Source organism: Anoplolepis gracilipes, chromosome 4 (genome assembly GCF_047496725.1).
Source record: "Anoplolepis gracilipes chromosome 4, ASM4749672v1, whole genome shotgun sequence".
Classification (NCBI taxonomy): Eukaryota; Metazoa; Arthropoda; class Insecta; order Hymenoptera; family Formicidae; genus Anoplolepis; species Anoplolepis gracilipes.
This window is the reverse complement of record NC_132973.1, coordinates 16,785,493-16,809,418: the sequence shown is the minus strand read 5'-3', so window position 1 is coordinate 16,809,418 and position 23,926 is coordinate 16,785,493. Positions and strand designations below refer to the sequence as shown.

Genomic DNA, 23,926 nt, shown 5'->3' with positions numbered 1-23,926 from the left:
GAACGTGGCTGGGCGGGGGTTGAGGAGTAAAGAAGACACTACGCGAGGGCCTTAGCGTGCCCGCCTGAAGAGCGTCCTCCCTTCCGAAGGAGTCTTCTTCAAAAGAGCCGATCGGATGGAGAGGCACCCGATGCTGATCGGGCTCCCCGGATGCCGATCCTGAAGTGAGGCTTACGCGTCGCAAATCCAAACAAGACGAGAAGCGAGTGATTCGGGGCACGGCTTCTTGAGGGGAGGCGGACCTACGGGTGCTGACGAGCCTCCTGGGACGGTCGTTGCTTCCGGGCCATCTCGGTGTCGAGGAATCCGCCGGCTCTTCGGGGGCGACAGGTTTCGCCGGCATCGCTTTGGTCGTCGTAGATAGTCACCCTACGATGCAGGATTCGGGTAGGACTTCGACCTGTTGGCTTGACAGCAGGGCGAGGCATCAGGGGGTCGCTCCTCCCTGATTCGGGTTCTGGTGGTGGGTGATGGAGGGATTTTCGGCTAGATTTGAGTCTCAAAGTCACGCAACAGGGGTCCTCTTTCCCCTGTATAGGAATCTCGAAAGATGGATCGGTTAGCAGGACACCCGATGTAGGTTGAAGGACCGCAGTCCCGATGCTATACACGGTACGCACAGGGGTCCGCCTTTCCCCTCGTATAAAAACGCAGAGACGGGGACACGGGTTAGGAAGCCCGATGTGGGTTAAAGGACATTACCGTCCCGATGCTACACACGGTTTGAACAGGGGTGCGCCTACCCTCTGTATAAAATACGGAGGCGTTCGGGGCAGGATGTTCATCGACAATGCGATAACTTCTTGTGAAATGGCTGGTGTCTGACCGAGGGAAACCGATTCGCACTGAATTGGGGCGTCGTTGCACAGAAAACCCTTCCGAGCCAACTGCCGTTAGGGCTAGTACGTGTCTCAACTTCTTCCCTGGGAACTCGTCCAAGGGGTAGAGCTCTGCTGGATCGGGGACTGGAAGTGGGAACCTGTTAGTAGTAGAACCCAGGAGGGGTTCTGCGAAACCAGGGCCCCGTGAAAGGTCCTCGTCAAGGCGGGAACCCATGAAAATGCAGCCGGACCGCCAATACAGGAGTCCGCCTAGTGGTAATTCGTCTCGCCCACTATAAAAACCGAAAGATGCATGCGAATGGCTACCTTCCGAGGGTGGACACCGGAGGCAAGGGTGCGAGCTAGGGGTATCACCCGGGGGATATCAAAAGAGGTGGCTGGCCCGGGCGAGTTTAGAGCCAAAGGGGATGTCGCCCCGGTCCGGTCAAACGGCACGGCCTGAGCCCACCGTGTACGCAACCGGACCACTATGGGGCCATCTATCGATCTCCTGTTTCACAGGGGGTGCACCTCCTCGTTGTGCGCCACCTTGCCGTGGTGAGGAGGCTTAACTCTGAAACCCCATGGAACACCCACACGGCTTCAACGAGTTGTTGGGTGAACCTCCGGGGTGGAACGGGAACTAAGAGCGCACAGTACCCTTTATAAGGGTATAAGGGGAGACCCAGCGACTCCCTTAGGGATGACGCCCACCCTTCGGGGTGGTTTAAAGTGTCATCCCAATCGCTGGTAGGGGTTGGCAGCCCCGACTTCAATTGCCCGGTGGCGCGGCACCGTTGGGGGAGGATTACTCCCCGCCCGCGATACGGCTAGGTGCTCCCGGCCCCGTGAGGGTGCTGCGTGTGTGGGACGCCGCGCAGCGTCCCTCCGGTGGGACGTGGGTGCCGGCTTCGGCCGGTGTCCCACAGTGGGGGAGGCTTTTCCCTCGTGGACAAGCGGCTCAGGGGTGGTTTACCCTTGAGTGCGCGGCCGCGAGGGGGAGCCGTGCGGGTCAATGGTGTCCCGGAACTCCCGGGCCCATCGGGCCGGACGTGCTGGACGGGCCGGTATGGTTCCGGAACTCGCGGATCTACCGGGCTGGGCCGTTCCGGGCCGCTTGGACTTATTCCGAGGTCGGGGCTGGGACGGCGGAGGGGTCGACGCGGGTCGTGGACGGGCACAGCCCAGCGACTCCGAGTCGGTCCAGCTGCCAGGGCCGTTTGGACTTATTCCAAGGTCTGGGCCTGGCAACGGTTGTTAGGTAGCGCCGTCGGCGGTGCATCGCGACCGTTTGCCCTTCCAAAACGGTGCACCGTCGGTGCCCCCTCCGAGGACTTTGGCCTCGGAGGGAGCGATAACACGGTACGCTGGCTGCCATGAAGGGCAAGACTGGGCCGGGGAGCGGCGACCCAGTCCCAACCGTCCATGGGGCCCCCCGGTTGCACTATGCGGGGGCACCACCTGCTGCGGTACCTGCGAGGTCAGAGGCACAGGACCCCTGAAAGCCCATGGAGGCGTAAAAACCTCCATGGGTTAGTAAGGAGCTGGGGACCAATGCCGGGGATGCCCATCCCCCGGCCCGTGTCGTATGCCATCCCCCCCGAAGAAACTTGGGGCCCCGTCGTGGAGTGTTGCCGGTCATGTTTCGGGACACTCTGCGGCAGGTGAGGGTACACCATGGGTGGCGGAGCCGCAGCGGGGCGTGGGATTAATTCAGAAATGGATTTTGATTACGTTTCTAAATTGTCGGTGGCGGTAGAGGACGAGAAAACTCGTCTCTCTGAGGAGTTGAAGGGAGCTGTTGACCTCGATGGGGAGGTCCTTGTCAAAAGGACCCCTCCCAAGGTCACTGGTGTGGTGACGCGATCTTGCGTCTGAGATCCCTCGCGGAAGGTCATAGTGAGAGGGGCGAGGTGTCACTTGCGGTGTCTCTGGACATCGCAAATGCATTCAACACTCTGCCCTGGGAGCGTATTCGGGAGGCCCTGAGAGATTTTGAAGTCCCCGAGTACCTCCAGAGGATGGTCGGGGATTACCTCCGAGGCCCATATCTTCTTGCCCCGGGGCGGAACGGTCCAATGCAGGTCAGGCCTGTCATTAGGGGTGTTCCGCAGGGGTCAGTACTGGGCCCCCTGCTATGGAACATCGCCTACGACAGGGTCCTCACCTGTTGGCTTCCCCTAGGCTGCGACCTGGTGTGCTACGCGGATGACATCTTGGTCGTGGCTGGGGGGGCCAATTGGATAGAGGTGCGCAACACGGCGAGGCTGGCGGTGACAGAGGTAGTGCGCCGAATAGAGGCGGTCGGACTGAAGGTCGCGCTCCAAAAAACCGAAGCCGTGTTTATGCACGACGGCTCTCATGGGGCGCCACCGGAAACCCGACTGAGACGGCACTTGGAGGTTCAGGGAGCACTTTGCTCTCCTGACCCCCAAAGTGGCCAAGGCCTCCGCGGCGTTGGGCAATCTCCTGCCCAACCTCGGAGGGCCTGGAGGCATCGTCAGACGCCTCTGATGCGAGACGGTCCAGGCCATGACCCTGTATGGGGCCCCGGTCTGGGCCGAGAGGGTCATGGGAGATCGCGTATTGCGCGAAACACTTAGAAGAATTCAGCGTCCCATGGTCCTACGGGCGGTGCGGGCATACCGCACCGTCTCGCACAGGGCGGACACAATCCTGGCCGGCCTGCCCCCATGGGAGCTGGTGGCACGTTCCCACGCCGAAGTATATCGGCGGGTGCGCCAGCTCTAGGAGGCAGGAAACAACATCCCCATTACGGCCGGGATCAAGTAACATTTAAGGTGCCAGACCCGACGGCTCCTTCTGGTGAGGTGGAGAAGGTGGCCACCTCACCGTCGAAGAGACCCATGTGGGTCAAAGGACCGTCGAGGCCATAGCTCCCCGTTTATCGGAATGGTTGACGGGGAGCCAGGGTATCTCTTTCAGAATGACGCAGGTCCTCACCGGACACGGCTGCTTCGATGAGTACCTGCACAGGATTGGAAAAGAGAGCGCCACTTCTTGCCACCACTGCGAGGATGGGAGGGACACGGCGCAGCACACGTTGGACAATTGTTTGGCGTGGGCAAATGAGCGCCGTGCCTTCACCGCAGTCATCGATTTTGACCTCTCTCCCAGGGCGGTAGTCACTGCAATGCTGGAAAGGGAGGTCAAATGGAGGACGGTGGTCTCCTTCTGCGAGACGGTTATGTCGCGGAAAGAGGATGCCGAGAGAGAGAGAGAGAGAGAGGGAGCGGCACGTTGTGCGAAAGCCTCGCCGACGTCGTCGTCTTCCTGCGGGGCAGCCCGGTGTCCACCGGGTTGCCGGCGGGGGGCTATGCCATCCCCGCCACCCCCACCCCTACCATCTCGAAAAAGAAACGGATGACGGCAAAGAGGAGAAACGTAGCCCGGTGAAAAATTCACCGGGGTGCGAGTGCGTTCCTTCCCCCCCTCTTACCACCTGCTGTCATCCGTTCAGGCGAAGGATGGACGTCCCTTCATGGATAGAGGGGCCGTATGACCTCGTCTCCCCTTGGTAAGGAGATAGGGAGAGTCCCGGGACCTAGACTCGGGACTGGGGGGACCGGAGATCTTAATCTCTTAAAAAAATAACGTTTAATGACCAAAAGTTGTTCCGGATCGCCGACCGTCGGATGATGCAATCAGCTGATTGCTACACGCGATGTGTGTATGTCTGAGTGTGTGCGTAAAAGAAAGGGACAGAGTGAGTGAGAGAAAGAGAGAAATAACCATCTCCGCGACGGCGACGCTCCTTCGATTGTCATCGACATTGTCGTCGACTTCAGACCGATCGATATATTGATTTTCCGGCTCAGCTGAGAGATACATCGCGTGTAGCAATCAGCTGATCGCAGCGTCCGACGTTATTTTAAGGAACACTTATTTCTGACGTAATTATAAGACATTTTCTTCTTTATCAAAATTTTATTTAAAGCATAATTTTATGTTATAAGATAAAATGTTAGCGACTCATGCGGCGGTAATCACTCGTCGGACGGTCAGCTACGCCCGCGCTCGCGGTGCGCCGCGCCACTCCTGCCTGCCTTCTATACTCGACGTGTGATTTGCTAACTATTTTTGCTTATAACTCAAAAACTACGCTTCAAATCAAATTTTGGTAAAGGAAAAATTATCTTAAAATTGCGCCAAGAATACGTCATTTTACGGACGGAAGGTTGTTCTGGGACACTCTGTATATATATATATGTATATACACACAGCAATCAGAAGAATGGTTTATTTTTTATTTATTTATTAACTATTTTTTTTAATAACAATATATATATACACGCAGTAATAAAAAGAATTTTTTTTTTATTTATTTTTTATTTATTTATTAACTTTTTTTAACAGTATTTGTGTATATATATATTTTATACATATATAATAAAAAGATTTTGTCATAAATAAGCTGTGAAGGATAAGAGAAAAGCTATACATATAAGACATAAGACTCAAAGCGAGCCGTGAGCTACGTCGTGTGATGCTGCGTTGCTTCGCGAACTCGGTAGAAAGTGAGAAGAGGACAGAAAACATATATCTCTCCTTCTCTATTCTCCGAAGTTAGTCGAGGCGCCGAGCTCACACCTACAGGGTGCCCCCAACGGGCACCAGAGGAGGAGTTTCATCCCTCTCCCTCAGGGAGAGGGAATGATAGCGAGGACGGCACTAAGCCGTCAAACCGATGTCCTTCCCTGTTTCCCCTTCCTCTTCCCCGTCCTTCTTTCCCTGTGGTGACATCACAGATTAATAGACAGATAGCCAAAGGCCTGGATGAAGACGAGATCAGCATTTCTCACTGATTTCAGCGCCATACCGTAATAGTGGCCAATGCAGTAACTACTAATACGTTCCTAGGATAAAGTAAACGAATGAGTAAACAGATACCAAACTATTTTAATGTTAGCCATTTAGTATCTTATTATCGGTAATAGAAAATTGAACATTTTACAATAAAAAAAGTTAAAAAAAACAATATAATATATTATAATATATGTATATATTGTGTATTGTATTATAAAAAAGATATTCGGGTTTTTAACGAAAAAAATAACTTACGAATTTTTTTTATATATTTAATAAATATTATGTATTACATATTGTATCATTTTTTACATATTATTATATATTTTTACATATTATTATTATATATACATTTATATTAATTTTGTTTTAGGAGATTAAATATTAAAAACTGCAATGATATTAATATATAAAAATGATATATGTATAAACAATAAATTATTATGCATATAAACTATTGTATATGGATATGTTTAACGTATTGTATAATCTTTTCATATATATAATAATTTTTAAATTTTCTAAGATTGAATATTATATATAATTGTAGATCTTTAACTATATATTATTTTTTTTTATTTTTCTAATATATTTTTTTATAATTTTTTTCTGTATTTTAATATAAATAAATATTAATTTATATACACGTAGAATCATCTTTATCATTATAAATCATTGATTTATTACAGTGGTATATATATATATATATATATATATATATGTGTGCGTGCGTGCGTGCGTGCCTGTGTGTGTGTGTATTTTTGAAGTTTATAAGAATGTTTAGTAAAATATAGGATTACACATAATTAATTCTTTTACATAATAAATTTAATTAAAATTATCTAATTGTGTCATGTGTTTCATATGTTATTTCAATCGCATAAATCTCAATAATTTATTAAAATTACTTTTAAAAAACTTAAATAAAGAATAAAAAGCTTTTATTTTCATTTATATATTGTTACGTCCCGGCAAAATTTTTCTCATTTACTTTTAAGAAACACTAAACTTATAATATAAAGCCAAACGACAAGTTACCGACTACATTTTAGCCGATAAGTTATTCACTAAGACAAGTTACCCATTATAACCGTTACCAACTCTAGCCGACAGTACAAAACGTTAATCATAAAATAGCTGCTCTCCCACCATCATAAGACTCTCCCGCTACTCCGAACCCTTAGATAACTTCCTACGCGTCTACCCCACTTTTCAACCCTGACCCGCACAAACCGAGGGACCTCAAAACAGTCCCAAAAATCGACACATCAATTCGAGACTCTGAGCGATGCACTTCTCTCTCTAGAAGTGCTCCTCATCCTAGAAATTCTATTTACGCGATTCCATTTCCAAGTCAATACTTTCTCGCTTTCCATATCCACATTCGTTTCCATCTCAGTACGCGATCCTATTCCATACAGTTCCATTTCAACGTCATTCTACCTCACGCGAGCGCCTGTTATATCGTTACTTCATTATACTACGTCCGTACCCTGCGTCAGTTCTCCGCGCCGATAACTCTCCGATTCATATTCACGCGTCACCACTGTAACCATCCAATGTAAGTTTAGTCAAAATATACAAGTAGTGTTATAGTGGGGATTCTAAGCCATGGGGCGCTGAGGGGGGTGCGGGGGCGGGGGTATCTGGGAGGCGCGAGGGGTCTGATGTTAGGGAAAGGGGGGTGGAGGGGGGGGGAAGGGTCCTACACACGTTCGAAAGTAGATGTTTATCTTTGCGGTTGATTTTATAGCCGGGGGCATTTTAGAAGTCATAAAATTGTTTTTTTTCTAGTTTTATGATCATTTTATGGTCATTATATATCATTAGGATTTTAAGCGCCGACGTTCGGCAGCTTTGTACCCTCGCGGAAAATCTCCCATAAAACTGGAGCAAAACATCTTCCGAAATTTTTAGGGAAAGAACTGCAACTGCAAGGTGTTTATCTTTGTGGTTGATTTATAGCCGGGAGACATTTTAGAAACCATAAAACTGTTTTTTTCTTTTTTTCTAATTTTTATGATCATTTTATGACCATTAGAATATTATGGAAAAAGAGATTTTAAGCGCCGGCGTTCGGTAGCTTTGCACCCTCGCGGAAAATCTCCCATAAAACTGGAGCGAAACATCTTCCATAATTTTAAGGAAAGAATGCAACGCATCAGCGCCATTATGGAAAAAAAAGATTTTAATCGCCGGCGTTCGGCAGCTTTGCACCCTCGCGGAAAATCTCCCATAAAACTGGAGCGAAACATCTTCCATAATTTTTAAGGAAAGAATGCAACGCACCAGCGCCAACATTCGGCTGCTCGAATTTGAGAATCTGTCTCCGCGTTAAAACGTATTCAACAGTCGTCGAGTGTCTTTCGATTTAGTGCTAAAATGGATATAGAAGATGTGATTGTCATCGAAGACAATGAAGACAATGAAGATGTGGTTATTATCGACGACAGCGATGAAGAAGTGGAAATAGTAAATGACTCTGATTATGAGAGTGATCCGGAAGACTATTTGAATGAACAAGTAGTGCCGTTAGTGCGTGAAGATTTACGAATTATAACTGAACGGCAGGAAATGTGTAACATCATATTTTATTACGAAGTAAAAAAGTATGACAACGACGAGGAAAATAGTGAAAAATTTTGTTCGGGATGTTTCATCGAAGTTCAAGATTTATATACACAAGGTAAAATTGTGTATAAACATGAAACAGGACAATATATTTATCACGGTTGGAACTCGTGTAATAATTGTGGACACTCACTGTGCCAAGTAATAGCATGTAGTGTGTGCCGTTTTTGTGCGCAGCAATAAACTTTTGTAGACATTTGCTAGGATTAAGTGCTGTGAAAAATGGTGACCGAAAAACTATTGAATGCGGTGGTGGAGTTTCAACGAAATCGCGAACTTGACATAAAAAATTCCTCAACAGTGATCTTTAAACTACAAAGTTATATATGGACGAATGAAAACAACAGACTAAGGGGAAAGCCTTGCGAGAATTGCTGTTTACCAGGCGGAAATCGGCAAGCATGTCTTGAGCAGTTACAAGAAATCCATCGGGAAATCCGTCAACATATCGATAACATGTTGTATCTACAACATGTTATCGACAATGATCCAGATTCTGATACTGATTCTGATCAGTAATTGTAAGTAATCCTTGATGTGTAAGTATTCTTTTTCAAATTATAAAAATATTAATAAATTTTTTTTTTTCTGTTATGCAGGAGCCCTACCTGGACGCCACCACGACCGCCCGGTCATCCCCTCCAGCGCCTCGCAGCAGCAGTCGCCGTCGTGCCGTACCGCTCGACCATCGCCGGTACCATCGCCGCCGCTCACTTCGAAGAGCGCGAAATCTGGCCCGCGCCCTATTCCAGGCGCTACTGGAGGTTCTGTTTGGAAATGTAAGTAGTTTTTATTATTATTTTTATACGCTTTTTTTTTATTTATAATATATTTATAATATATTTATAATATATTTATATATTTTTTATAGATTTTCGAAATAGGTGCTGATCCGATCCCTGGATATATAAGCGTAGCGCACATGCAGTATGTGCGCTGCGTGCGGGCCAATCGAAGGGAGGCCGAAGAATGGCAGGATTTATGGCATGATCGCTTCCGTGGCCAGGAAATAGTGCACATAGAGAGGGACATATTTGACCTCCGCAGGCTGTTCGGAGAGAGAAGCCCTATTTGTAAGTATCTCTATAATATGTTCAAATTTTAAATATATTTTAAAATACTAATAAAAATGTTCCTTTTTCTGTTTCAGAGATCTCTCCTTCCCCTGATTTTAACTTTATTTTATTTTTATCCACACACACACACACACACACACACACACACACACACACACACACACACACACACACACACACACACACACACACACACACACACACACACACACACACACACACACACACACACACACACACACACACACACACACACACACACACACACACACACACACACACACACACACACACACACACACACACACACACACACACACACACACACACACACACACACACACACACACACACACACACACACACACACACACACACACACACACACACACACACACACACACACACACACACACACACACACACACACACACACACACACACACACACACACACACACACACACACACACACACACACACACACACACACACACACACACACACACACACACACACACACACACACACACACACACACACACACACACACACACACACACACACACACACACACACACACACACACACACCGATTTTTTTTTGTAAATAAACACTTTTTAAATAAAAAAAAATTATGTTAAAACACATATAATTGCTTGCTTGCGCTTCCTTCATCTATCCCATCCTTCTTCTTTCATATATTAGATATAATTAGATATAATAACTTAATATTTAATATAAAAAATTCTGTTTGCGTTCTCGCTCTCCTTCGCCTCGCGCTATCTCTTTCTTTCCTAGCGTTTACTCTCTCGCTCTCCTTCGCCTCGCGCTATCTCTTTCTTTCCTAGCGCTTACTCTCTCGCGGTCCCTAGCTTCGCATCTCCCTTCCCAGCATGACGTCATTCCCCGCAACGAGCTACATATGAGAACTGGGACTGTTTACGGGTGGGAGGAAGCACGGATGGGAAATGCGTGCGAGTAAATTATATCATGATTTAAATTAAAAAAAAAACTTTATTCTTCTCTTTTATATATATATTTTTTTTTTTTATTACATATTGTGACTAAAAACTAAAGCTACCAGTTCGCAATCGACGAGTTGATGTTTATTGAAGGCGTCGCTGGCGCATATTACATTTGACACTTTTTTATTATCCCTTATAGTGGACGCGATATTGGAGAATTGTGTAAACTTAGTATCGACTGTCTCGGTGATTCTAACCAATCGATCAAAGGTTACATCGATGCATTGATCGAGATTAAACATACGGTGTAACGTCGGTTCAATCATCATCATGCGTACGTTTAAAGATTCGAGACTTATAAGTTTAGTATCGTTAATCGTATGAACTCGCACTGTTAGCGGTCCAACGCTTATAAAATTATAGGTATCCCTAGAGTCCTTTCGCAGTAAATCGTGAATATTGCGACGTTGCTCGTAGAGTCCCTTCCACGTTTCGAGAGATAATACCAGTTCCTTTCCTTGATAATCTCCTATGACAATTTCCACGTAACTCGGTGTACCCACGTTGATACCAATTTCAAGAAATTTGAATTCCGTGGTTGTCAATGCGTATCGTCTACTTAGTATACGAATCGCACGACGCTTCAACGAAATGCTGTAGAAAAATAAAATTAAAAAAAATTAGTTTAAAAACAATTTGTGAAAAAATAGAAAGAAGTTAAACAAAAACTTACTTGTCACATTTGTTCTCAAACAATGAAGTTTCATAACGATTCGGTACGTAATTATTCACGCTTCTGCTGGGGCTGCCACTGCTTCTTTCGACGTAGTACATATTTCCAGATTTCAAAAGTGGACCACTTTCACGAACGGTTAACGCAACACTGACCGTATGAAGAATCAAATATACGTGACATCCCGTTTTCAAAGTAGTGGGAGATTAGTGGTAAATGTGGTGGGAGATTCTAGAATACTTTAGTGCTCTGAAATTTTTAGAAGGGAGAGAGAGACGATACTCGGATAAAAAGAATTCTTAAATGACTTGTGAGGGAGGGAGGGAGAGAGGGAATGAGGAGGGGGAATAAGAAATAAAACATATTAGTGTTTAAATATTTTATTTTTCCAAATCTTGCAATTCTTTCTGGCGTTGCGACCACCAGTTAAATATTTTGAATACATTTTGTAATGCGCAATTCTTAACATGTTTTTCACATCGTATAGTATTTTTAACATTTAGATTATTTAGAGATTCGATATCGTCGTAATCAGCATCCAAGGTCTCAATGATTAAATTTTCTCTCGCATCGTCCCCGAGCATATTAGCAAGCCATCTCGTTTCTGGCATCCTTTAACGTATACGATACACTGCATTTTATCATCTTCTTCTTCAACTACAGCTGTTGTAATCAATCGTTTCGCCATGCTGTACGCAACGATTCCATCCTCCCATTGTAGTCCATGATGATTCGCCATCAACCATGAAGCTTGACACTTTTCGGATTTTGTAAGGAGATGCCATGGTATAGGACTCCGAAAAATGTAGTGTGCGAGAACAGTTCCTCTTCTCAGCACCGCCACCTCCTTTGCGATGAATTTATTCGAAACGACAAATCCTTGCAGATCGACAAACGTTGGTACAGACATGATGAGATCTCTTTTTGTCAGTTAAGAAGAATGACAACCATCTCGTAACACTCGGATTTATATCCATTACATCTTTCCCTCTCTCTAAATTATTGTCGCAAACACTTAGGTAATTTTGCGCACAACGTTGGTCAACGGGTTGTACTGGATTACGCGATCGTGTATGATGAGACAGTACGCAGTCGTATTATTAGCCACATTCTCCTTACACTCAAATTCCAATCGCACATCCACGGTTGCACTCTTGACCGATTCGTTTTGTCGAGAACAATCGATGATCACAAACGGACCGTACTGTAGAAACAGTGAGACAGTGAGACTCGGTTCGAGGTACTCGTATCCGTAATAGTTTTTGCAGAAACGCGCGTACGTGTCGTACAGAATCGACCATCTGTTTTTATCGAAATCCAGATTCATGTCATCGTACGGATAACATTCCGAGTTCAGATAGAGTTTCACGTTTGTTAATTTACAGTCGTCGAATTTACTCGCATCTTCGGACATAACATTCTTCCGGCCTGTCTGCAGAGCAAAGATAACGTATCGTGGTTTCTCCAGCTGAGTCGCGGTCTTAATGGCCCACGAATGTTTGGTTGTACGCTGCAACAGCGGAAACTCGTACAGATCCCACGAGCGAAAACCCATGCTGAGGTAGCGTCCGCTTTCCAGAGCGCGCAGCATAGACAGCTTTTTAATTTCACTCAACAACACATGTGGCATTCGCCATTGTATCTTGAATATGTTGATCACAGGCTCCAGCGTCGAAGCTCCAAGCAGACAATTGTTGTCATTGCGCGATCGTATTAAAATCAATTCGTGACGAGCGTTAATTACTATGTGTCTGTAATCCTCGCAAAATCCCAATAACATGTAGAGCGGTACGCAAAAATTAAAGTGTCCATCCACAATAGTTGGCTCACTCCAGCCAGCATTTCTCATAATCACGCTTCTATCGGATGATATTGTTACATAGTTTTTGAGCATACTTGTTATTCCCACGTTTCTATTTCGATCAATCTCCACACCATCGAGTTCATATCGAATCTCGTCAAACATGAATGCAACGCAATTATTTTGCAGTACTACATTGAATCCTCCAGCTGGCTTCTTTATCTTTAATTCTCCCTCGATGTATAAGAAACTCTCGTACGGCAATGTATACAGATCCTGTTGTTGTATGGGTATTCTTATCTCATCACTGTATCCGAACGTTGTGTTGGCGAATGGGTTATAGGAGTGAGTCTCAATCTTGACGATGCGATCGTCAAAGATTGGCTCATCCGCGATGTCGAGAATGTCAGTCATCGTTTAAATGTTTCGCACCACGAATCCCAAAGATTGTAAAAACGCAACGTTTGATGCGTTCAATTTCTTTTTCTTAGTGCCGGATGATTGGATATTAGCAAATGTCGATGTTGTTGTCGCTGACGTCGTAAAGATTGTATTGTCTCTCACGTCTTTCGATCCGTTCAACACGAGCATCACACGCTAATTTTACCGCCGCCGCCGTACATGCAATCTAATGGTGATCTCTTCTCCTCGAAAATCGAGTAATCGTCCTTCCTGGTCGACAACGCGTAACGTTAAATCCGTAATGCATCGCACGATGATCGGTAGGTAAATGATGTGCGCCGGTGTTTCCGATATCTTATATCCTGGTGGTACCCTCGGTGAAAATTCGTGTATCGTATGAACGAGTTTGCCGTTGTTGTACGCACCCGCGGTCACATTACATTCGACGCGGATAATGTTCACGTTGATAATGTTAATCGGCACGTCCGACTCGTACCATTTTCGCGGCTGCAGTATACGGTTCGAGAATCCTAGCAGCGATCCAATGTTGTTAGGCTTGCTAAAATTTAATCTGTAGGCGCATTTGATCTCGCTCCTCATCGTATTGTAATTAGCGCGGAGCACTATAGGTCATTCTCCAGGCTCAAAGTTATCGTCGTCGTCAGTGTGTTTTTTATCACCATCACGAACTGTGTGTTGCGAACGTTTTCGTAAAATTGTATGTTTCAAAAATTCATGTATCGCTTGCAGCTCATACGATCCCTCGGGAATCGTAATTTCCGCATCGTCTTTGCCAAAGTAAAATATTCGAGGAATTCACGTTCGATATTGTGTGATAACTTTCAAAATCCGCTAGACCAAGCTCGTATTCACCGTCGCTTAAATCTACGTTGGGAAAGTAGTTTGCCGCGAGAACGCTGCTCTTTCCAGTCAGCGTGAATGTCATAGACATGTTGGCCAAACTGTTTAACGAATACTAAGTTAAATAGCGCAATGTATGCCTTTAAATTCGCGTGCATCGACCGTTCGGAGAAACTGCAAGCACAATTGTCCACAGATGCTTTGATTATAAGTTTGATAGGATGTGTGATTATATTCTATTTTTGTCACATTTAAATATCGCACCAATTCATTCGGCGGTCGAAGATTGCCAAAACTGTCAAAATATATAGCACAATTCCCCCTCTTTGCATACGCTACCCAGTGAGTACCCGAGCCTTTAGCGTTATCCAAATTTATGATCCCGCTCTCGTTTCGATATATACCACCGATCGGTAATGAGTTACGCATAAAAACACCTCTAAAAAATGGAATGTGCATACGTTTTGCTAGTTGCAGCAATTGTACATTGGTAGTTACGCCCTCTGGCATTTTTAGCGTCTCTTTGACGTTTTTTTTTTTTTCTTCTTTTTCATTGAGACTCCTCGTCCGTATTTGTATGGTGCGAGATACAATCCGCGACCTTCCATGGCACGATTGTGACGTAGCATTTCTTGAAACTGACGTTGTGTAGCTTTTCCATCGTTCACCTTCTTTGCTACACCAGCCGCTCCACCAATCAGAGATCCGAGAGCGCCCAACAATGGTAGAATCGGTAATACACCCCCGCGTTTCGCTACCGGAAGTATTCGTTTTTTCATCATCTTTTTCTTCGTTTTCGTCTTTAGACCCATACCGAACTTCGTTTTGGTTTTCATCGCTGTCCAGACAGCTGTGGCTGCGGCTCTCTCACCGAGAGACGAATCTTTCGCAGTGATGCGAGTTTGCGCCTTTTTGGCGAGTATCCTATCCGCCGCGTGTCTTTCGGCAAGATCGTTACTCCGAAAGTACGCTATATCGTGTTCACGACACGCTGCGTCCAATGGGTTGATACCTCGATCACCTCTAGCCAATCGTTCTTCTAGCCGCGTGCCCGGACCGCAAAACTGGTATCCAGGAATATGTAATTCGATAGGAAGCGCGTTTATTGCACGATTTAATAGACCTCTGCTTATTTGCGTTGACATTCACGACAATCTTTTATCATTGGCGCTGGACCGTCAATGTGCGTTTGTTGCCACGGTTGATTGTAATGTTCGAAACAGCGACGATAGGTCTGAACCTCCGAATCCGCCTTTTATGTATTCCGGAAGTTTGTCCCACACGTAGTGGACGTGATTGCCACACATTCGCAATAAAACTGCTTTAGATACAAACTGTAGCTGTTCGGCACTCAAATCGAGAATATCGTAAGGACTTGATAGCAGGACAAACATTTTTTCGTTACTGAATACTTTGTAGTTCCGCGCAGCTATAAATAGACAGGCGTGCGATCCGAATCGGAAGTGGGAAAATGAAATTCGTGCGACAACCTTTCGCGATACGCGTGACAAATTACGACGTCAGATTACGCTCGATGGGTGACAATGCGGAGATGCGTAGACACGGTACGATGCTGCCGAATACTATACGCGCAATCGTTTACGGCCCCTCGAATTGCGGTAAAACTAACGTGTTGATTAGTTTGATAGAAAGCCCGCACGGCGTCCGCTTTGAAAATGTGTACGTGTATTCAAAGTCACTGCAACAGCCAAAATATCAATATTTGGAGAATTTGTTAACGTCGATCGATGAAATCGGCTATTTTACATTCTCCAATAACAGTGACGTCATTCCACCGAGCGAAGCACGTCCAAACTCGATTTTCGTTTTCGATGACGTGGCGTGCGACAAACAAAATACGATAAGAGAATATTTCTCAATGGGACGCCACTCGAACGTCGACTGCTTCTATCTCTGCCAGACATACGCGAGAATACCAAAACATCTTTTACGCGACAATGCGAACCTGCTAATCTTGTTTAAACAGGATGGCACCAACTTGAAACACGTGTACAACGATCACGTAAATACCGACATGTCATACGAGGATTTCAGTGAGTTATGTCGTACTTGTTGGCAGCAAAAGTATGGATTTTTCGTGATAGACAAGGATAGCTTGCTTACAAACGGGCGATACAGAAACGGATTTAACGTGTTTGCGATACCACAAAATGATTAGTCGTTGCCTACATTCTGTCGTGAGGGGTGAAACGCGAGCGTTCAACACTCTCTATCGATATGGCTGGGAGCGATAATATTCGCGAGCGTGAAAAGATGGCGAAGGAGATTGCGAAAACGAGCGAATCGATCCGCAAGAAACATCGCGCTTTGAAGACCGGTAACATCGATGACGATATCGCGGTCAAGACTCATTTTAAACCTATTATCGAGCCGCTGCAAAAGATTGTCGACAACTCGTTCGCGGTGAAAAATAAGTCGGAGAGTAGCGCAAAGATTAAAATCAAGCGATAAAAGGAGGATGAGAAGGAAGAGGCTAAAGATGAGGAGGTAGAGAAAGAGGAAGAGGAAGATGCGACACCGAAAAAAAGGAAACGATCGGACGTTTTACTGTATGAACCGTCGATAGCCTCTACGCCGTTAACCGCACCAACAAGCGCAAACGAAGATGTTTTCGAAACCTCGGGCAACATGCTCGAATCATCGTTTGTTCGAAACAAGTTACAAACGCCGGAAGTTCAAGAAACGTTGCGGGAGTACTTTGGGCCACTTGGGCAAAAGTACATAGGCGCTTTGTTTAGTGGCGACAAAAATCACGAGATTGATCATGTGTATGGAGTCTATTTTGACAGAAAGAATGAACTGCGACTCGGCAACAAACAATTCAACATCAACAAAGATGACTCTATTATCATAGACGACGTGCGGTACATTGGAACGCCAGGATTGTACGAGTTGATCTTCAAGAGAATTCCCGATGACGAACTTTACACGAGGAGGGACGATTTGGAAAAATACAAGAGCATATTATTGGTGACGAACGCGCATAGACGCGATTATGATGCGCAGGGCCATTTGAAGGGTAACAGGGGGTACAAGTACAAACATATAATTGCACCGTTGATGTCGCTCGAATCGAAAAATACAAAATCTGGAGGGGAGATATCTATGCCTCGCGCTATGACGCTAACCAACAATATGATTGATTACGTGCACTGGGACGATCCCAACGAACTAGTGGATCGGCTACGATTGCTCAACGCTTCGCGCCAAGCTGGTCACAACGCTCACGACAACGAGATCCAGTCGATCATCGAGGAACTTTGTGAAGCAGGAATTATTATAAATTAAATGGTGTCTCGACAAAACTAATCAGTCGATCAGCGTTGCGTGACACTTTACGAAGCATCAGAAAAAATGCCTATCAACAAATTTGGATTATTCGATCCAAGAAATGATGCAACCGGCACAAACGGTTCTTGGGATAGATTGGTAAAAAGTTATGTGCACGAAAACGCTTTGTGTCGCGTCGTTACAGACTTCGATGCAAGTTCACGTAAGATTCGCCGTGTAGCGCAACCAGAGGCTGACACCGATGCCGTCAACAAACTGTACGTGGAGTCCTGCGTTAAAAGATTAATGAATCAACAGAAAGAATCAGACGAGAAGCTGATTTCGCTTGAGAAGGACGTGCGAGCAATACAGATTGTGCTAAACGAACTTCAACGCCCGGCTAACGCTAACTCAGAAACAGCTATCAAACCTAAATGAGTATCAGTGAACGGGTTAGGAGCGGCTATCAAACGGTTATCGAACAGCTACGAAGGATTATAGAACGGCTGCGAACAATTATCGAACAGCTACGAAGAATTATCGAACTGCTATCTAAACTACAATGAGTGGCAGTGGCAGTGGCAGTGAACGACCTAGCAGCAGCTGCAACAGCTTCGAACGAGGCTATCAGCATTTCAAGCAGGGCTGCGAACGAGGCTATGAACACGTTCTTAACGGCTACACTCAAGGTTACAAACAACTCAAGAACTCCTACGATCGGTCAAAAGACGTCTGTGAATGAGGCTACGAACGGGTCAGAAGCGGCTACGAACGAATCAAAAACGACTGTGAAAAAGGCTGCGAACGGGTCAAGAACGATTTTCGAATGGGTGAAGGACGGCGATGAACAGGTCAGAACAGGTCAAGAACAGGTAAAAAAACAGGTCAGAACAGGTCAGAACAGGTCAAGAACAGGTCAAGAACAGGTCAGAACAGGTCAAGAACAGGTCAGAACAGGTCAAGAACAGGTCAAGAACGGCTATTAAAGGCGATAAACGAAAATGAGTGAAAAAAATGTGAACAACAAACGGACATCGAGAAAAACTGACAAAGCAAAGAATCAACATAGTTTGGAGAGACGACAGTTGGTGAACGAACTGCATGCGCCAGCGAGAAAAAATTTTCCCCGAAGACACGTCATAGTGCGGGGATACGATGATCTGTGGCAAGCCGACATCGTCGAGATGCGTCTGTATTCTCGTTTCAACAAAGGTTACCACTACATACTCACCGTCATCGATGTGTTGAGCAAGTATGCATGGGCTGCACCACTCAAGAGTAAAGGTGGAAGGGAGACGGCTGATGCAATCGCCAAAATAATTCGAGATAGCAAGAGATACCCGAAAAACATACAAACTGATAACGGGAAGGAATTTTACAATACCGATGTGCAACGGCTTATACGGAAACATAACATTAATCACTATTCCACATATTCGGTATTGAAGGCGTCTGTCGTCGAGCGATTCAATCGCACGCTGAAGAACGACATGTGGAAGATGTTTACGCTGAACGGAACTTACAAGTGGATCGACGCGCTATCCCGACTCGTTGCAGAATATAACGCGCGAAAACATCGCACTATCAATATGAGACCTATCGATGTTACTCCCACGATCGCTGATAGACTTTTAAATACTGTATACAACAGTATAAAAATTGCTGCTCCTGCAAAGTTTAAAGTAGGTGACCTGGTACGCTTTAGCAAATACAAAAAACTTTTCGAAAAGGGTTACACGCCAAATTGGACAACCGAGGTGTTTAAGATTGTTAAAGTGCAACATACTAATCCCGTAACATATCTACTCGAGGATTATCGCAAAAAATCTATCGCTGGAGCATTTTACGAGCACGAGTTGCATCGCGCGAATTATCCAGATGTGTATCTCGTGGAGAAAGTACTGCGCAGGAGGGGTGACGAGGTTTACGTGAAATGGTTGGGATTTGATAGCTCGCACAATTCTTGGGTACATAAGGATCATGTAATTTAATTTTATAAGAAATACAATGTATTCAATATAAAAAATATATGAAATATTTGAAATATACAAAATCTTTATTAATAGATCCTTTCCAATAGTCATTACAATATATAAAATATGAAATATACATACAAGAAAAGAAAATCACACACACACACACACACACACACACATTATATTTTATAAAGATATCTTATAATGTCCCCACGGTAACGTATCAATAGTTGTAGATACGATATACCGCTTGTCGTCGTACGGACTTAGAGCAATTTTTGTTTCGCGAATGGTGTATACCTTGTGTAATTTTGATCTTATACACGATTGACTACGAGTTATTTCAATCTCTTCGTTCAAACACCGCGTGTAATCGTCAAACGTTATCGTTCTCGCAACAACGTTACTCTTGACGCTTTTTACCTTTTTCGTATCCTTCTTACCATCCACGCGCAACGCATACATTTTTGCTCTAAGCCCGACAAATTCAATCATTATGGTACCGTTGTTTTCATCCTTCATTAGACCCGGTACCTTTTTATTCACGAGCGGTATACCGTACGCATTGTCTATCGCATAGTCGCTCGTATCAAATCTGCTGATGTCGCGTTTCATATTCTCGTACACATCGTCGCACTCAATGTGATATATAAGACTATCCGTATCAGTGTACATGACTTTGCATCTCTCCCGATACATTGGTACCATATAATCGTGGTGAAATTCGTACAAACATGTCTTGGATATATCGAGAATACACATACCTACGTAAATTGGTTTGTAGAATTTCACCTCGAGTTTACGTAATTCTACAGCGATTAGATTTTCCGAAAAAATGCTTCTGCTATGAAAATTTGGTTTTGCAATCAATGTCTCTACGCCGTACCTTCCGTCCCATTTTGTTAAAAGTTTAACATCTACGCGATTGCGCACATTTTCCATCGTTTTGCCAAACACTGCATTATTCATTAGTTTGTACAAATTTTTTTCAAAATCATTTTTTGCTAGTGTTCTAAATTTTGTGTTGAGTTCTATATAAGTACGGAGCCACGGAGATTGAGTGAATTGTAATATACGATGAATTTTTGTAACACGAAGACCGTGACGTGAACATTGCTGCAGGTTGCGGTAGTGTATCACGTAACGCTTCTTATCGTATACGGTTGCGAGAAGCTTGCCCTCGCGCTTGCTGGGTGGTTTGTCGTGTGTCGGACAAAACGGTAGGTCAGTGTGCGAATCGTGAAGATGCTGCGGATACTCGAGATCGACTTCGAGGATGTAGCCTGTAGACGAATCGAGTGCGATCGATGATACATCAAAATTGGAAACATTATCGACCCACTGAAAATCGGCGTAGGGCAATGGTTGACACATTGCCCATCCGTATAAATTATTAACATCGAAATACATCAAGTACGTTGATGGTTTTGAGTAGTCATACGACTGCATGTACTTGTTATTAGCACGCGCGTACCTGTTGGAACATTGACTCAGACCACCGCGTATACCTCGTTCGATAAACATAACCATGTCAATGTCTGTGAGTAATTCAAATATAATTTTCGTATACTTTAACATGGCGTCCCACGTGTAACCGGGAAGAGTATAGTAATACGCGGGGTCGAGCCCATAACTCTTGATACAACTCTCGGAAATTTTCAAAAATGTCTGCTAATAACAAAACATCGATTTTTAAATACAGATCGCTATATTCGCCTAGCGTTCGAATGGAGAATCGCTTCCACACAATCTCAGCGTGCGCGTAATCGCTCTCAGATACTGTGTTACCTGTCAAGGAACTGTAAAATGATTCTCGTGATGGTAAACACGCATCTTGCAATTTATCTACGCAGTCAATGTACTCGTACGGGAAGACACCTTTTCTTGTTAATAAATTGAAATCTTCGGCGGATAAATTTTTATATTCCGATTGTAAAATTTTGAGTTTATCCTTGCTCAGAAAAGACGCCAATTTGTCGAGACTTGTTGTGAGAAATTTATATGAATCTATGAAACGTAATTTAATGTGATTTCCCGGTTTGTCTTTCGTACCTTTAACATGTTTTGTAAATGAAATATATTTTTCTTTTGTTATCGGAAGTAAATCGATTCCCCCTTCGAACGCTGTGGCTATTTCCTCGATTATAAAGTGAGAATCATAACCACATAAATTGTGAAATACAATTGGAATGCAAAAAGATTCTTTGTAATTTAGATTGCAATTTGAATGCGCGGGACCTCTGTACCGCCCGGTCAAATGACAATGATCGCGTACGCGCGTATCATCTTCTACGAATGGTTTCTCACATATATGACACTGAGTCGCACTTCGAAATTCTTTCCATTCATTTTGCGTTAAATTTACCATGGGGACATTGGTTGTTAAAATATTTTCTACACGTTGCGCCAAATTTTTAAGTTCGTCGGTGAACCATGCAACGCAATTGGCTTCGCGACGAGAATGATACGCGGATAACGAATTATCGTACGAGCAATGTACATAATAAGCCATACTAAATACTTGGTGATGTTGATAAAAATTTTCTTCTTCTTTTTTCACCAAAACGCACTCCAGGTCGGCGTACACGACGAAAGGTAGTCGCTCCTTCCTGTTGTAGTTGGTAAATGCGAGCCACTTATCCTTATCGCTCGGTAATCGGATAGCGCAGTCGTTCATCTTTCCACAGTCTACTGTATGTGATTGCAATTTCTCGACCGAGTGAAAATAGTGCATGCATCTGTAAAATAAAAGTTAAAATTTTTATATCCTTGTTTTAAATATTTTTAGACAGTTTTATTAAATATACATACCGATCGCAGATATATTTTTTAGTCTTGTGTTTGCTGAGTTGCATACTAACAAGTCTAGATAGATTCTTGATCCATGCAAAATGTCCGATATCTTGCGCATCTTGCACGTAGAGCAAGTTGATGTGCTTGTCTCTCTTTTGCTCCGTAAGGTGAATAGGGACAATGTTTTCGTTTTCAAAACTGTACACGTTGATTGAAATGTCATTATAAATTTCAAATTTTTTAATTTGATTAAAAGTGACTGGAAACTCAATATCTTGGAGATTTAGTACTGTTGTATAATGCGGGTACGATGATTGTCGGTGTGTGCATCTTTCAGCTGGATACAGAGCAGCCACTACCGCCCACGCAAAACATGCATTGTCTTTAGATTGCACGTTAACCACTGCTCGTTTCATTATTATCTTTCGCGATAATTGCACGTAACATCCGGCGCGCATAGGATTATATTTATTTATATTTACAGTCAAATTTAGTATACGCGATAATGCCCATCCGCTATCGCGTTCCTGAAATTCTTCGAGCGATGCAAGGATTGGCTCGACGACTCGCCGCTCATACCACTCGCGTAAATTGGATGTATGTAAGAGTTCACAGTTTCTCGTATTGATTGATTTATTGGCATGCTTATCGCCCGCCACAAACTCGCCGTTAAACACTGTATTCACTTTCACACTGTTATGTTTTTGCATAACGTCTCGCACGTGCTCGAGCACAATGTCACTCGCATCTTCCAAAAATTGACGAGGTTCGATGTGATTATAATTTATAACCGCACCAGTCAAGATGCGGCTCTCAAACGCCGTATCAATCTCTCGCCATATGAGTCTCTCCGAGTTATTTTCACTACTATAATCACCACCACTGGGTATAAACTGTCTCTGCAATCGAGTTTTTGCACCCTCGAGTCGCGCAATTCTTGTCACCAAAGATTGTCTATTTCCGATTGAGAGTCGCGGACGCTTGACACGGCTGCGTTCTTCAAGCTCTTCGATAAACTCCTCGCAATGCTGCAGCCATCCAAAATATTCACCCAATGTGGTGACTTAGTGGGAACGCTCCAACAAGTCGCGTTCTTTCTGCTGCACGTTTTCCATTTTTCTCTCTCTATTTTTGTGTGCAAACATAACACATATTACGCGACATTATTATATGTAATAAAATTTGACAGCTACTGCACCATCGCATATCCACCTCATCGGGCGATGTAACTTTATGTCTCCGTATTTCGTATATTAATCCGATGTCATCTCGAAAGGTGTCCATACACGAAGCACAGAGAGCTAGAGCACCACCCGTTGAATAATAAAAGTGTATGGCGCAAATCTTACGTTGATTTTGCGCACGGAGTTGTTCATTTTCTACTACGTTGTCGTCAAAATCGGTATTACTGCAATCACTAATATAATTACTATCGTCCGACAACGCATGCTCTTCGTCTGACGACTCGTCTATTATCGCTTCGAAATTAATATTTTCCATTTATTCACTATTCACTGTCACTAACAATTCTAATGCCTGACAGTAACCACTCAATTTTTTTTTTCCACAGCTTCCTCTATGCCCTTTCAAATCGTACTATGGTTTGATGGGGCTCTCATTCTTCTTATATTTTGCCTAATGCTGTCTTAACACATCCTACCGAACGTCAATGCTTTTGCATCTATAAAAACGTTCCGACATGTTCGTCGCAGCGTCGGCCAAAATTTCTATTGTTTTCCCACGACTT

At 44.2% G+C, this 23,926-nt stretch overlaps 1 protein-coding gene and 1 pseudogene across 1 annotated transcript; both read right to left on the bottom strand.

Moving 5' to 3' along the window:
- Positions 1-19,572: 19,572 nt before the first annotated feature.
- LOC140664964 (uncharacterized) lies at positions 19,573-20,567 on the bottom strand. The gene has a single exon (XM_072890607.1). It carries the CDS (start codon positions 20,353-20,355, stop codon positions 19,573-19,575), a length of 783 nt encoding a protein of 260 aa, XP_072746708.1. The 5' UTR covers positions 20,356-20,567.
- A 1,022-nt stretch (positions 20,568-21,589) lies between these two features.
- LOC140664962 (uncharacterized) lies at positions 21,590-23,324 on the bottom strand (annotated as a pseudogene).
- Between the last annotated feature and the right edge of the window lie 602 nt (positions 23,325-23,926).

Coding starts and splice junctions, on each gene's coding strand:
- LOC140664964 (XM_072890607.1), bottom strand. CDS start 20,355: ATGAATAATGCAGTGTTTGGCAAAACGATGGAAAATGTGCGCAATCGC.